The 14,886-nt window shown below is 47.3% G+C and overlaps 1 protein-coding gene across 3 annotated transcripts in view; it reads right to left on the bottom strand.

Annotated features, from left to right (window-relative positions):
- Positions 1 to 2,999: 2,999 nt before the first annotated feature.
- IMB1 (Transcription factor GTE6) overlaps positions 3,000 to 14,886 on the bottom strand; it is a 93,431-nt gene continuing 81,544 nt past the window's right edge. For all 3 annotated transcript variants that reach the window (XM_087381426.1, XM_087381428.1, XM_087381427.1), the window contains 2 exons: positions 13,987 to 14,137; positions 3,000 to 3,339 (listed from right to left, as the gene is read on the bottom strand). In XM_087381426.1, the coding sequence (XP_087237552.1) occupies positions 3,181 to 3,339; positions 13,987 to 14,137 (310 nt within the window). In that variant the 3' untranslated portion in view covers positions 3,000 to 3,180. The remainder of the gene's footprint in view (positions 3,340 to 13,986; positions 14,138 to 14,886) is intronic.

Genomic DNA, 14,886 nt, shown 5'->3' with positions numbered 1-14,886 from the left:
TGTGCATGGCAGAAGCATTTTTTATAACATTTTCTCTTTTTGGGAAGCTTCAGAGTGGGCCATGCAGAGTGGCCAGAATCTAGCCACTCTACTTTTGGATTTTGAGAAAGCTTATGACAGAGTAGATTGGGGTTTTTTTGAGGGCACCCTTCTACGTTTTGGCTTTACTGATGCTTGGATCAGAGGTGTTCCCTCTTTGTACAGATCAGCACACAGACAAGTACTTATTGGTGGGGTAAGGGGTGAGAGATTTCAGATTTCGAGATCAGTCCGTCAGGGATGCCCCCTTGCTCCTTTCCTTTTTTTGTTCGTGGCCGAAGCTATGAGTATCTATGTTAGATCTCAAGCTGACATCTTTGGGCTGAGACTTCCCGTCAAAAGGGAAGAGGAGCTACTTGACAGTGAGTTGGCAGATGACACAGCAGTTTACTTGGATATCACTCCACAGATGCTCACTTCTTTCAGGACAGCATTGGATTTATTTTGCTTGGCGGCAGGGGCGCAGATAAATTGGCATAAATCCAATGGCTTTTGGATCAGTGATGAGGACACTCCATTTTGGGGGCTTGACATAGGATTCACTTGGGTTCAGAGGGGTGTGCCTGTTAGGTATTTGGGCTGCCACGTCGGCTTGGATATTTCTTCCACGCAACAGTTTGCTCCCGTGTTGGAGAGCATCAGGAGGAAGCTCCTTTTTTGGAGCTCAGCCAAGCTGGATCTTGCCTCTAGAGTTGTGGTGGTCAACCAGGTCCTCTTCGCCACGGCCTGGTTTGTTTGTTCATGCTGGTGCCATTCTAGGGACTGCATCATTCAGCTCAAGAGACCGATCAGAAACTTTCTTTGGAGTGGGCTTGATGGCACAGCAGATGCCTTAGCCAGGGTGGCTTGGGAGACCCTCATCCTCCCTACAAAGGAAGGGGGTCTCAATATTATTTATCTAGATTTACAGTGCAGAGCTTTACTATGCAAGATGGTGGTGCGGGGACTTATGCCAGGGCAGGAACCGTGGAAGGACTTTCTTATTAGCAGCATACAGAGGTGCACACCTTCAAGAGAGGAGACTGGATGAGCAGTATTAGGTGGATCTTCACCACAGCACACCTCAAATCACCTTCGTCCCCTCTCATGATTGCCATTCTGAAAGCTTGGGCCAGTTTCAGGAGCACTCTTCGGAGGATTCCGCCTTCCTCTCGTGAAGAGATTGATAGGCAACCCATCATGTGGAATGACAGTATTTTAGATGATCATAGCAGACCACTGGGTGCCTCACTCTACATGCAGTGGTCTAGGTGGGAGAGGGGACCTACATCATCTATGGGGTCTTGGAAAGCTTTCCGCAGGCTTCCAGAGGAGACCAAATCAAGGTTGACAGGACATCTCAGAGGGAATACAAGGAGGATCTTGCAGATTGAGGCAGCCCTTCCAGAGGTTTGGGTAGACACAGATGATATGCCACTCACTTGCTCCACTTGGGCAAGTACTTTTACGAGAGGCGGTGTTCCGCTTCAGGTTTTGGCCTTTCGGGATGCACAGGAGGATGCTTTAGTTTTTAGTGTCCAGGTTGGTGGCAGATTGCTCAGGTCCACAAAGGACATCTTGCTTGAGTCTGCTTTTCAGCCTATTAGGGTTGTAGGTCTTTTGGTGCAGGGATCAGATTCAGAGTGGTTCCTAGACCCAGACCCCCGGCTACTCTTCACCGGGTCTTGGAGGCTCTAGCTCTATGGGGGAGTTCCGATCAGGTATTTGCAATGGGACCCTGGAGAGTGGGAGTGGATTGACGCAGGGCATCGAGAGAAGAGCATCCCCTTCTTTTGTTACATGGTCAGTAATGCCAGGAGATTTCAGCTCAGTAGTAGAGGTTGGAGACCTTCCAAAGTTCCTCATTGGGAGACATTTGATATCACTGCAGATCTGCAGAGGTGCTTCTGGAGGAGACTCTGGAAATTCCACAGGAATAGAAAGATCACTATCTTCTTTTGGCTCTCTATCCATGGTAGGATTGCAGTGAACCTTTGGAGATCCAGGTTCAGAGCCGACCCTACTTGCCCTCGTTGCCTCTCTGCTTCGGAGACTATTCAGCATTGCTTATGGGATTGCAGACAGGCGAGGATGATTTGGATGGGGGTAGCCAGGATTTTCAGTCACTTTGCCCACTCCCCATTCTTTATGACATGGGGCTCAGTGGCTTGGCTTTCTCTTACAGGGCCTCAGGTATTCTATGAGAGATTTGACTCCTCTCGGGCCATTTCGGTTCGACGTCATTAGATTGAGTCTTGTTCGTTGGATGTGGTACCACACCTTCCTTTTACAGCTGCACATGCCTCTGTGGATACTTCTTGGGAGATTCTAGCGAGCATAGCATCCAGGCATATCTGGAGAGCTAGATGCACAGAGGCTTTGGAGGGTACTCAGGTTCATCCCTCGCACACATTGGCTAGTATCTGGACAGACACCGTACATGCTTTGATGGCCGTATGGATGAGTATGCAAGGAGACTCCCGTGCAGCCTCAGCTAGGAGGGCTTCTTTCTTCAGGGAATGGAAGGATTCTCCTTTCTTCTCTGAGACTACTACAGGGTTGAGGTGGCACTTTCAGCCTCAGCCTTGGTTGTTTTCCACCTCACTCTGAGGGGGTTTTATTTATCCTCATGATTTCATGATGTAGTCCGCTTTGAGCTTGCTCTCACGGGTTTTTTCTCTTACTTAATAGAAGTCTCTTTCTTGGAAAAAAAAAAAAAGGAGCTACAAGGCAACAAAACAGGAATGATGCCTCAAGTCAGTTGCACATTACTGCAACAATTTCACAAAAAGGCATTAAACACCGAAGGATTAATATTGTTTTCCTGATATCCTAATCGAGTACACTCTAATGCTAAGAACAAGTTTCGATTCCAGAAATCTTTGATACAACTCCTCCAGGTATCTAGGTTTCCAAGGCCAGCCCCAGCAAACTTAATTGAGTAGAACATACCTCACACCTTCATTTTGGACACAGTACCGAATTTGAACAATGTTATCTTGACTGTTGAGGTTTGCAGTACCTGTGAGAGGTTTTCATCACACGCTGCAATAATGTGTTGGTGTGTTGATGGAAAAACAATGAAGAGCTCACAAGACTAATGACAGTGAATTAATGCAACTCTTCCCCTAGCATAAGTCATTTATATCTCATATTTACAACTCAAGGGGATGATCTTCTGCTTCGCTTCTTGGACTTTCCAAAGGTTTCATTAGAACCCCTTTTGAATCTTCCTCCAGGACTCCTGGCTGTCAGCCCCTTGTTTTGGGAAATCATTACAGTTTTCACAAAATACTGTAAACGCCACAACGTCGATGCATCCTGTATTCACAAAAAGGAAATTTATGCCTCATATCTTAGCTTGGTGAAATAAAAATGCTTGAAGTGAACTTTCCAAAAAAGAATTACACGTGTTCTCAGTTTTCCGGTGAGGAATTAACTCGAATGCCTTGAGCATGATATTTGCACATGAAAACGAGCAACTTTTCCAAAAGGGAAAGAAAATAACATCTCTCGCAGGGTCAATGCCTTTACAAGAAATTTTTTACTAGAATTTATTACTGAACCAAAGCAACCAGCCTTGATATCAAAAAGAGGTAAACAACAGAGCAAACACAACAGCTTGATGGGAAATCAGATCAGTCGTAGCAAATCACGAAAGGTGTATCCATGCAATCGCAGCTGACATAATAGCTTGCATGTACTGAGCCATAACTACCTAGATACGGTCCTAAGGAGCCCCTAACTCCCCTAGTCTCTATGAAAACCTCGGAAGTGATGCAGTCCGCCAGTCTGGAATGGTCCTGTCTGAATCATGTCCATCCACTTGCTCGCAAGACGCATGCATACTGAAAACTCACTGGCAAAAAACCTTAGCCATTGTGTGTCCAATCAAGATGATTCTGTCATGGGATGGGTTTAAGGGTCACCCACTTTACGTATGGGCTGAATGGTGCCACGCAAGAGGAAACATGCATGCACAAGATATTCAGCTTGCAAAGACTTAACAACCTTTTCTTTTTCCTTTCGAGGGTTACAATTCCTGGTTTACTCATCTCCTCTGAAAACTAATCATGAGGTCATGTGTTAGGACTGTTGTTTTGAGGAATCATACAAAGATGCCGACACAGGACTTAAATAACCCCGAGTCTGAAATAACAATCAGTAATTTCTGTAGCTAATGTGACCAGAGTTCAAACGTGTTGCTACTAAATATGGTAGGGAGAACACCTGATCAAGCTGGACCATTTGTTCCTTTTTGCTGACAATTTTCCTGTAGGCTGCCCTCACAATCTACACTGACTTTAGCAATGCTTTATTCCATGAAGGTGGTATGGAATTGCAAACACTTCATGTACTCTATACCATGGTACTGACTTAAAAGCATGGAAAGTAAGACAACACCTTCACAACAAGATAAACGAGAGTCTAGAGAGAGGGCTACTAGACATCTTAAGGAAACGTAGGGAAGGCTCAAGTAAGCCTATAAATTCACGCAGCAGAAAATGGTCCTAGCTGTAGAGTGTGGGCACAGAAGCTTTATATTGGAGCTCCACCAAGCCCTCCATTGCAAGTAGAGCATTGGTGGTCAACCAAGTTTTGCTTGCCACATTGCATCTCATTGGTGCTTTCATAGAGGGTGCATGGGTCATCTTAGTTAACTTGTACGTGACATTCTTTGGGCAGGATCAGATAGCACATGAGATTTAGAGTTAGAGTGAAACAACCCTTAAGGTTAGCCATAGCTAGCCTAGGGGTTCCTACACAATCCTTTATCCACGAGTTACCTGATGCACCACCAGATGTTAGTATAAAGACACAAGGACATACATGTGTAAGCTAGTGCATCACCTCCCAATTGTAGATCCTTGCAAGAGGTCAAGCAAACCCCAGACCATCTTAAGGGTAAGGTCTGTGTACAGGGGCTGAGAGATATGAGGCGTCGTATCTTGTTTACATGTGATGACAGTCCCAGTGGTGCAGGTCACTCGGGGATGCAAAGAACTTTGGATCTAGCCAAACTGTATGTTCGAGATTGTTGAGACGTGGTGGCCTCTTGCATCCTTTCGAGATACCTGAGTGCTTTCATGGACCTTGTGGTAGATTACCATGAACCCCTCGTGGTCATGATGCAATTTTGGTGATTGTGAATTAACTCATCAAATGGTCATGGTTAATGCCTACAAGAGAGAAACATTTCAGCGACTCAGCTTGCCCTCCTGCTTGTGGAAAAGTTGTTTAGCCGGTATCACTTACTGATTGATATTGTTAGTGACAAAGATGCTAACTTTATTGGATATTTCTGCAGAGCTGCTTCACGAAACTCAGCTTAGCATGAGTTTGGCTGATCATGCTGAACTAGACGGACAGAATGAGAGTCAATCAAAATTTGGAAGATTTGCTGAGAGCTCATGTCTCCCAGATTGAGAAAATGTCTTCCTTTATTAAAGTTTACTTACAACAGTACTAACCATTTTCCCCCCAATCAGTCCATTGATGTTGATGTATGGATACCAGCCTAGAGCCCCATGGGTGGTCGGGTGGTCGGCTTGCAAAATGTCAAGGTTGGCACTACTGCCGATTGGTTGCACAGTAACACAATATGTTGCAGTTTGCAAGAAACGCGCTTAGGATAGAGCACAGTTTTATGCCAATCAAAAGCGGTCATCTCGAAATTTCTCAGAATGCTAGTGGGTTTAATTGAAAATCACTAAAGATGCTCTTGTAATGCGTACTGGTCAGGTCTCTAAAATATCTTCACGCTTTTGAGCTCCTTTCTTGATCCTTAAAAAGATCAACGGGTACACCGAGTCTTTCATCTCAACATGCTGAAAGAGAAGTTGGGTGCTGGATATAATTTAGTATTTAGAATGAACTTGGACGACTCGAGGGTCCACTTATGTGCCTCGTGAACCGGAATGCCTTCTAGATTGTAGGGACCAAAACCTTAAGGGAACAGGGTTGTTCTAGAGCTGACAGTAAAGTGGGAGGATTGATCGAAAGAGGATAGTACTTGGGAAAGTATTGTTTCTGTTGTCGGAATTTAGGCCATCACCACCCCATCTGTGAGCCCCTAAATAAGAGGGTATGGGGAGGTGTACCAGGTTAGATAAGATGGCACATGGACAGGTCTAACAAGAAGAGAAAGGCTGCCACATGGGCTGCCATGTGGGCAGCATCTGGAAGCATCCTACCTGGCTGTTTGGAGTGTATCTGGTGGACAGAACCAGTACGGATCAGATACACAGCAGTCTGGGACAGGTCATGGTCATTTGGCATGGCGGGGCAGTCAAGAAAAGGATCTACTGGAGCATATCTGACTCAGGGAATCAGATCCATCCATGGGCATGGCAGCTGAGTAGCATGCTCAGAATAAGCCAGGGAACTACACAAGTACAAGGGGCATGGGTGTACGGAACGACTGTGCAGGTGTATGGACAGAACAGCAGGAGCAGAACTGTGCCAGATCGGCATGGAGGATGGGCCAGGAAAAAGGCCTAGAAATGGCTTGGAACAGAGTTGGACAGTGGCGGGCCAGTGGCAGCTGCCACGTGGTTAGGTGAGGCAGAAAATGGCTGCTGGAATTGGTCGAGCCAGTGTGGGAACAAGTTGGCCAGTTCACAGACCTAGGCGGCTACTTGGCTGGGTTTCAAGCCTATAAAAGGAGCCCTTCACTTGGCCATTCCATCCATTCAGTGAGTCAAATTCCTAGACCTTTCATTTCTTCATCATGGCTCTAAGGTATCCAATTCCAAATTTTCGGGAAGCAGGCAAGCTTGATGGTTCAAATTATCCTTTGCGGAAAATGAAGGACTGGATCCATTTGGTGGTTTAAATGAGTTGGCAGATCACTACAAGAGAGGAGCTAATGCCACAGACCACCACGACTGTGGCTCTGCAGTTGCGACACTGACAGATACAGTAGCAGTGAAACTGGATGACACATGATGCAGAGGCCCTGGCCATCATTATTGGCACCACTGCGGATTCAGTGCTCCTGCATATTCAGCTTGTGGATACTGCTTTTGGTGCATGGACCATCCTCAAGGACATGTACGAGGCTCGACCTCGAGACGGAATTGTACAACATGCAGATGGATAAGGGGATTCGGTACAAGGGCACATCACCAAAATGAAGGTGGTGAGGGATCAACTCTCAGCAGTTGGTCAGACAACGGATTCAATAAGAATGGCTAGGGTCTTGCTTGGCATGCTCCCGAGAAAATACAAGAGCTTCGTGATGACAATGATTGTAGGCCAGCAGTCGGCACCGATAGTGCCTTTGGTTCTACATGAGGAAGCCTAGGACAAGAAGTATGACGGCTCTGCTGTTCAGACAAGAGAGAAGGCACGGGGAAGGACAAGCTTGGTAAGCCCAAGAAGAAAGAACGATTTGAGGATGATGGGGATGCTTCTTAAAAGAGAAAGCACAAAAGAAGTGCTTCTACAATGACTTGCCAGGACACTTTGCAAAAGACTAAGGCATCGGGTCCATTTGTGGGCATTGCACTGGTGCTGTAGGAGCTGACTAGCATGCTCAAAATAGGTTAAAGAACTACAGGTCCAAGGGACACGGGTGTACAGACAGACTGGGTAGGTGTCCAGACCTGTGGAACCAGGTCTAAAAGGGCTGGATCGGGGCCAGCGTATTGAAAGACAGCACTCTACTTCTCATACCCCCCAAGAAAATGGTGTTGATAAGCACATGAACTGTACTGGTGAGAACACCAAGAGCATGCTCAAAGCTCGTAATATACCAATACTTCTTTGCCCAAAATCATAAGCATACTTCCCACCTTGACCCATTGATTCAACTTCATGACTTAGAAAGGCTTCGAGGGGTGGTCGCTAGATCTCCCTTCGAGGGGTGGTCGCTAGATCTCCCTCTACCTTATTCCAAAAAAATGCCTCTTTTTGTCTTGAAAGGGGTACTTTTGGGGAAACAGCTATTGATCCAACCACGGTGGATTGTAGTCACCTCACACATTCCATGAAATTTGTAGGGCATGTGGGTTACTACAAAAGGCAACATCTAGTTCGATGCAAAACATTGACGTGCCACTCACAAACTTATGGCACAAGAAAGACCATTCACTTTCAACGAAAGTATTTTGAGCCTCTAAGAGGGATGTTGGTCAAGGCACATACCTCAGGCAGCCTGCCTATTGGAGCAGTAGATGGATAATAGACCACCTATCGAGACTCCATCATAGCGAAGTGTCTACATTCTGGATGAGCTTCCAAATATAGGCCTTCAATAAACAACCTAAATGCACATCTATGTACTAATTGAAGATATTCCACCTTCATATGAAGAATTTGTACAGTTACTAGCTCATTGCCAAAGGGTCTAATCCATTTGGTAAAGCTACTATATACTACGTAGTTGCCAAAGGTCTTACCACATTTGAAGTGGAGGCAGATAATTCAAGAGGCACCTTCCAAGCTCATTGCTGGTCAACTTTACAAGCATGGCAAGGGCTACATCCGTCATAGATACGCTGCCACATGATGTTAACAGATTTTGCATGAAACCCACATAAGAGTGAGTGTAAGCCTTATATGCTGTAAATCCCATCAAATGTGTCAGTCTCTGAAGCATGGTATTGACCTTGAATCTCCTAGTATCTAGGACATCTCATCAGAATGTGATCCTCGATTTCAACCTCTCCATGTGGTTTAGTATGCACAGCTTCAAACCTCAGTGGTCTCATGCTGTAAATCCCATCAAATATTGCAATCTCTGAAGCATGTGATATTCACCTTGAACCTCCTAGTATCTACGACATCTCATCAGGACGTGATCCTCAATCTCGATCTCTGCATGTGGCATAGTGTGCAGAGCCTCAACCCTGGTTGGCCACATCCTTGGATCTTTACTCCCCCTGAGGTATGTTTTCCCCATACCATATGAGCATGATACAAATGATTGCCAACATTTGCCTCAAGAAACATACGAGTATGATTGAAACTATGTTTGCGTATATGCTAGTGGCATGCAACTTCGAGGTAAATTTGGACATGTATTACACTATTGTGCAGACCAAAATATCTTCCTCGGTGAGGCATGAGGGGCTGGTCGTAGGAGGAGCTCCGTCTGCTGCCCCCCGCCTTCGTCTGTCGCCATCAGCCACCCCTGGCAGTGCCCTGCCCCTTGGCCGCGACCTGCCCCCTTGGCAGCGCCCTGCTGCCTAGGCTGCGCAGGCTTCCCTTGGCAGCGCGTCGCCTCCCCTTGCCCGCTCGCGTTGCGCCTCCTCTCAGCCCGTTTGGCTGCTGCAGGGGCGCCCTGGTGGTCGAGCCCCCCCGTAGCCTGTTCGCGTTTGTTGCGCCCCCCCTTCAGCCCGACTGGCTGTGCAGGTCGCGCCCTGCTGGTCGAGCTCCCTTGCCCCCTTCAGGCTGCCTTCTAGGCCGCCAGTAGCTGCCGTCTGCCCCCTCCCTTGCACCTCAGGTGGGGCTTCAGGGCCCTCTTCTGGGACTGTTCTGCGTGAGTTCCGGGGAATTGTGTTCCTGGGCTGCTTCCAGGCATTGGCGGAGGTTTTTTGCTTCTGCATTGAGCGGTCTGTTGTCATTCCACGCAGGCTGAAGTTGGGAGCATTCTTTAACCAGGGGTTTTTTGGGATTCTAGTGGTTGGTTGCGAGTTCTTGGTGGGTATTTTCAGCAGAGATAGCTCCTCCCTCAGGACAGCACAAGCTGAGACAATGGAGGACGCTAATGCCACTCCCGTCGCCGAACCTGAGGAGATCGAAGTCACAGTTTCTTTTCCTCCTGACATTGTGCAGATGATTGAGGTAGCGGAGGAGGGTTTTCGTTTGACGCACATCATTGGCTTTCTCCCCCGTAGAGGCCCATCATTGGCTTTCTCCCCGGTAGAGGCCAACAGTTACGTGATTGGGTGTACACCAGCATGGCCTCATTGGGTGTCTGTTACAGTTTTTCGATTGCTTGGCAGAGGGTACTTTTCTTTTGGCCTTCAGTCCGCAGAGCAGGCTCAAAGAGTACTTATGAGCTCTCCGATTCAGTTTCAGAGCAGAGTCATCCATTTGTGGCCTTGGCGGAAGCACTTCAGTTCTACGTCCCCGGGACCACGTCAGGTCTCTTTTTGGATGCTTTTCCCTGGACTTCCTGATGAGGTTAGCTCTTGTCGCAGAGGTGTGGAGCATATGGCTAGCGTGGCAGGTACAGTCATCCCATCAGGCGCTAGACTTTCCTATGCTCAGTCACTTGCTGGTACAGGTGTTACAAGGGTCAGACTCACTTCAGAGTTCCCCCCTCCTCGACCTTTGCCTACTTTGATTTCGTACTCCATGGGAGATGGGGTCCAGATGCAGCAGAGGGTTTTGTACGAGGGGCTTCCTGATCAGTGTCTGTTCTGTCGAAAGAGAGGTCACTTTATTAGGGATTGCCCCAGTCGTAGGCCTCGATCAGAGACTCCGGATCCTTCTCATCCTACGAGAGACCCAGAGCCTTCAGTTCAGCCTCCAGGGGTCTCTGAGCCTGCTTCGACTCATTCAGCAGAACGAGAGGAGACTCCTCTGGGTGGGCCTCCAGTGGAATCAGAGGACCTGGAGGTGCCTCCAGTAAAACAGCTTTCACGGAGAGCTCAGAGGAGACGGAGACAGAGGGAGAGCCAGCAGCACGAGCAGCCCCAGGTACGAGCTCACAGATGGCAGAGAGTTGAGACTTATGTGCAGGATACCCCGGAAAGGGGAGATGCAGAGGACCATCCGCAAGCAGGTCTTGACACGGTGCAGGAGACGGTCGCTCAAGGAGTCGAGTCACTTGTGCAGGAGACCCCAGAAAGGGGAGTTGTAGAGGACCATTCGCAGGCAGGTCTTGACACTGTGCAAGAGACGGTAGATCAGGGTGTCGAGTTACATGTGCAGGAGACCCCGGAAAGGGGAGATGCGGAGGACCATCCACAGGCAGGTCTTCTCACTGAGCAGGAGACAATAGTTCAGGATTTGATGACTCTAGACACCACTACCCCGGAGGTTCAGATATTGGTTACGGAGACAGTTATTCAGCAGGAGACTGCTCAGGCTCTGCAATTACGGTGATGGATGTCTCTCCCCAGCAGCCCGTCGAGAGAGTGGTATTTTATGACATAGGTCAGAGTCAGAGCCCGTCCCAGGATCTCATGCGCCTGTATGAGGTTCCCTCGAGACCCCTTTCACAGCCCCGTAGCACAGTACCTTCCTTTGTTGCTATGCGGAGCGTCCTTTTGGACACCCCTCCCAGCACAGCCTCATCCTCGCAGCTTTTCACTCCTGGTGTATCCAGATCTTTTGCAAGTGCGGTCACAGATTTTGCTCAGTACCCAGACAGGCGTGAGGATTGGGAGATCCTAGCAGATGAGATCGAGCGAGAGTTTCAGTCACCCACGCGGACAGGCACCTCGTCGCAGATTCTTCCTCTCCCTCTCACCTATTCCAGGAGCAGAGTCAGGATGGCTCAGCCCTTTTCAGCTCTTCAGACTCCTAGACCTGACCCCATGATGGTTGACAGAGATCTACCCGTTGAGTTTTGGCCCTTTTTGGCTCGAGGGGTTATCACAGACTCCCTCTCTCGATTGGAACTTCTACCGGTGTTTTGCCGACGGTCAGAGGAGGTAGAGGAGTACTTGGGATCAGCTACTCTCTCCAGAGAGGAGCATGTTCTTCGTTTCTCCGCTGGTAGCTTTCGATCTCGGAGGAGCGAAAGCTGGTCAGCTGAGTTACTTGACAGTGAGATTGCTAGACAGCTTATGAGCATGACTCAGTTTTCATCGGTTCACCGTTTTGTCGGCTCACAGATTCATTCTTACCCTAGGACTCTTCGACCTGGCTTCGGTGGCAAGGCCTTTCTGTTTCTGTTCTTTGAGATTCAGGGAGACTTTGATTTGCCCAAGAGTGCTGGTTGGTTTGACTTTCAGCTCCTTGGTTCGCGCCAGAGTACTATTCCCTTGGATGGAGCCATTTTACATGAGTTGGGACAGATTTGGAGTTTGATCAAAGACCGACTTTGGATTGTGCCGTCAGAGAGAGAGTTTTATGCCGTTGCCACTGGCACACCCTCACTTCCATCCGATGTCTAGGTTGTCCATCATTTCTTGGAATGTGAGAGGACTGAACGGCCGCAGATTTACCTCAGATGCGGATGGTCGTAGATTGGGAGTTCCTAGATTGCAGTTGCTTAGGGACTCCCTTCGGTTTATTTCCTCAGGGTCCCCTCCAAACATTGTGCTTATCCAGGAGCATAAGCTCTCCCAGGACAGGATTGACAGATGCAGATCCTTACCCAGAGGACAGAGCCGGACTTATTGGAGCCCAGCGGATGGCACGAGGGGAGGAGTTTGCATTTCAGTTTCAGCTAGGTGGGCCTCAGAGATCACCCAAGAGGATACACTAGTGGAGAGCAGAGCATGCTATGTTATTCTTCATATTGAGAACACAGTAGTTGGTGTTCTTAATGTGTATGCTCCCACGGATCCAGCTCACAGACGTGCTTTTTGGAGACAGCTTAGAGAGTCCCTTCCTCAGGCAGACACCTGGATTGTTGGAGGTGATTTCAACATGGTTGAATTCGCTGAAGACAAGTCGGGTCAGACAGAGGGTGGCCTTTCCGATAGGGAGAGAGTGGAGTGGGATAGTTTTGTTTTGCATGCTGGACTTCATGATGCTGCTCGATTGGACGACTTTCGTCAATTGGCAGACAGTCTTCAGTTCTCTTGGTCCGGGGTTTTCCATGGCTCTCTTTCTTTGGTCAGACTTGACAGGTTTTATGTTGGCCATTGGGGTCAGGCCAGAGGAGGACAGATTGGGATCCGCCCGGGTTATGTTTTATCTGACCGTGCTCCAGTCCTATTACAAATTCTTCCTACCTCTCGATTGGAGAGCACAGGCTCTGTCAAAGTTCCGGACTTTGTTTTTCAGGATACATAGTTCGTGGAACAGGGCTGGTTGTTGTGGGTAGAGAGGGCTTTGGCTAGAGTCAGCATGGCCTGCCAGTTGAGAGCAAAAGAGGATCAGTGTCGCCAGAGACGGGGTCCCACAGATGTTAGCATCATGGAGCCGCAGGACTTACTTTTGGTACCAGTACCAGCTCAGGATTCCAGGCCTACTTCACCTGCAGGGTCAGCCTGGGAGGTGATTTCTAGTATTACCCTATGGCGGATATGGTGTTCGCGATGTTCTTTTGTCCTTGGGGGCCATTTATGCACGGAGGCTGACACTCTTGCTTCCATTTGGGCGGAGATTATCTTCGCTCTCAGGAGTCAGTGGGAGCGGTGTACAGGTACCTCTTTGGCAGCTCGTGGGAGACTTTTATCCTTCATGAGGACATGGGACTGCTCATTATTTTTTCATTTGACCCCTTTTGGGATGTCGTGGCATTTTAGACCACCTCCATGGCTTTTTTGCCACATTGTTGAGGCTAGGGATAGAGTACTTTCTGTCCCACCTGTTGTATGATTCGTTTTGAATGGAATATATCACTTTTTCTTTAAAAATATCTTCCTCACATGAAGTGGGAGTTGTGTCTCTTGCCTAACCTCTACCCTATGAGGAGTAGCCATGTATCAGCTTTGGATAAAAACAGAGACACCTTGGTGAAGGATTGTCTTGCTGCCTGTTGCATGAAATCTGCTCCACACACTCACAAAGGCATTTGGGAAGGATGCACATTCATCCAGAGAAATAAGGGCATATACACATCTAGTTGATTCCTCAAGTCAAGACATGACAAGGGGAGCAAGTGATAGCGTTTCGTTAATTGTCCTTGAAGATAATCCACCGTATGAGTAGTCTTATACAGATCTTGTTCAGAACTTAGTCTTGCCTTCTTGTAATTTTTTTCTAAATCAAGATTCTTTTCTACAGCAGAGGAACAGAGAGGACAGGTAACATAGAAACCACGTCACCTTGAATATAGCATTTCCATGATTGCAAAATCCATGTCATATTTAAACCACCTAAACTAGACTTACAGACCTGAGCATCAATGTCAATTTCGACCAAGTCTCCAGTTGCTTTAAATTCTGGGTTTTTCTGAGCAATTATTTGGCAAGCCTTAGTAATATCTTCTGGGGACAATTGGCTCAAACTTTGTCCCAATTGCCTTTTTTCCTCTGTTGTCATCATCCTTCAAACATCCAAAAACATAATAAATCTGCACAGTTAGCAATGAAAAGTCCAAATCCCAAAAAACATCCATGCATGCATCCACCTACGTTAATTATGCATCTGCACCCCAAAAATTCATCCACAATGCAAATGTAAATAATATGCAAAGATGCACCAGTCATGCTTGCGCAGTGCCTCAACATGTATAGACCCCGATATCCGTGAACAATTATGTGTCCTGATGAATTTACTCAAATTAAAAATAAATTTCTTGGATTTTGAAAAAGCATCTAGGAAGAGAGCACAGATTAGAAGAATATATGACTACTCGATATATCATGGTCGACTAGACATCAACTAGCATATGAAAATACTGGGAAACAAAGTAGCACTTTGCCATGCAAAAATCCACTGCACACCACTACTTTTCGAAGTACATTTGTCAGCACAAATCATGATACCGCATGCACATCTCCAGCACCAACTCATGTCCGTTGTAAAACAACGTTGAGGCAAGCATATCATAAGGAAAAAGCCTCATCCATCCATGTCAATTATGACATGTGAATCCAAGGCTGTTAATCCAGAGAGTCCATCGAAGGTTGGTGACAAACACGAAGTTTCCATCTGTTTGGTTTCTCCATAGTAGATATACTGAGCAGGGTAATCCAACCCATGATGCTCACCCATCTTCAACACCCTGAAAAAGATAGACATCTCCTTGGCTAAACTATTTCTAAACCACACTCAAGTGGCTTACCACTCCAG

The sequence above is a fragment of the Dipteris shenzhenensis genome, chromosome 11 (assembly GCF_047967505.1).
Source record: "Dipteris shenzhenensis isolate YYH24624 ecotype China chromosome 11, Dip_SZ_1.0, whole genome shotgun sequence".
Taxonomy (NCBI): domain Eukaryota; kingdom Viridiplantae; phylum Streptophyta; class Polypodiopsida; order Gleicheniales; family Dipteridaceae; genus Dipteris; species Dipteris shenzhenensis.
The sequence above is the reverse complement of the archived record's forward strand: the minus strand, read 5'-3'. Positions and strand labels throughout refer to the sequence as shown.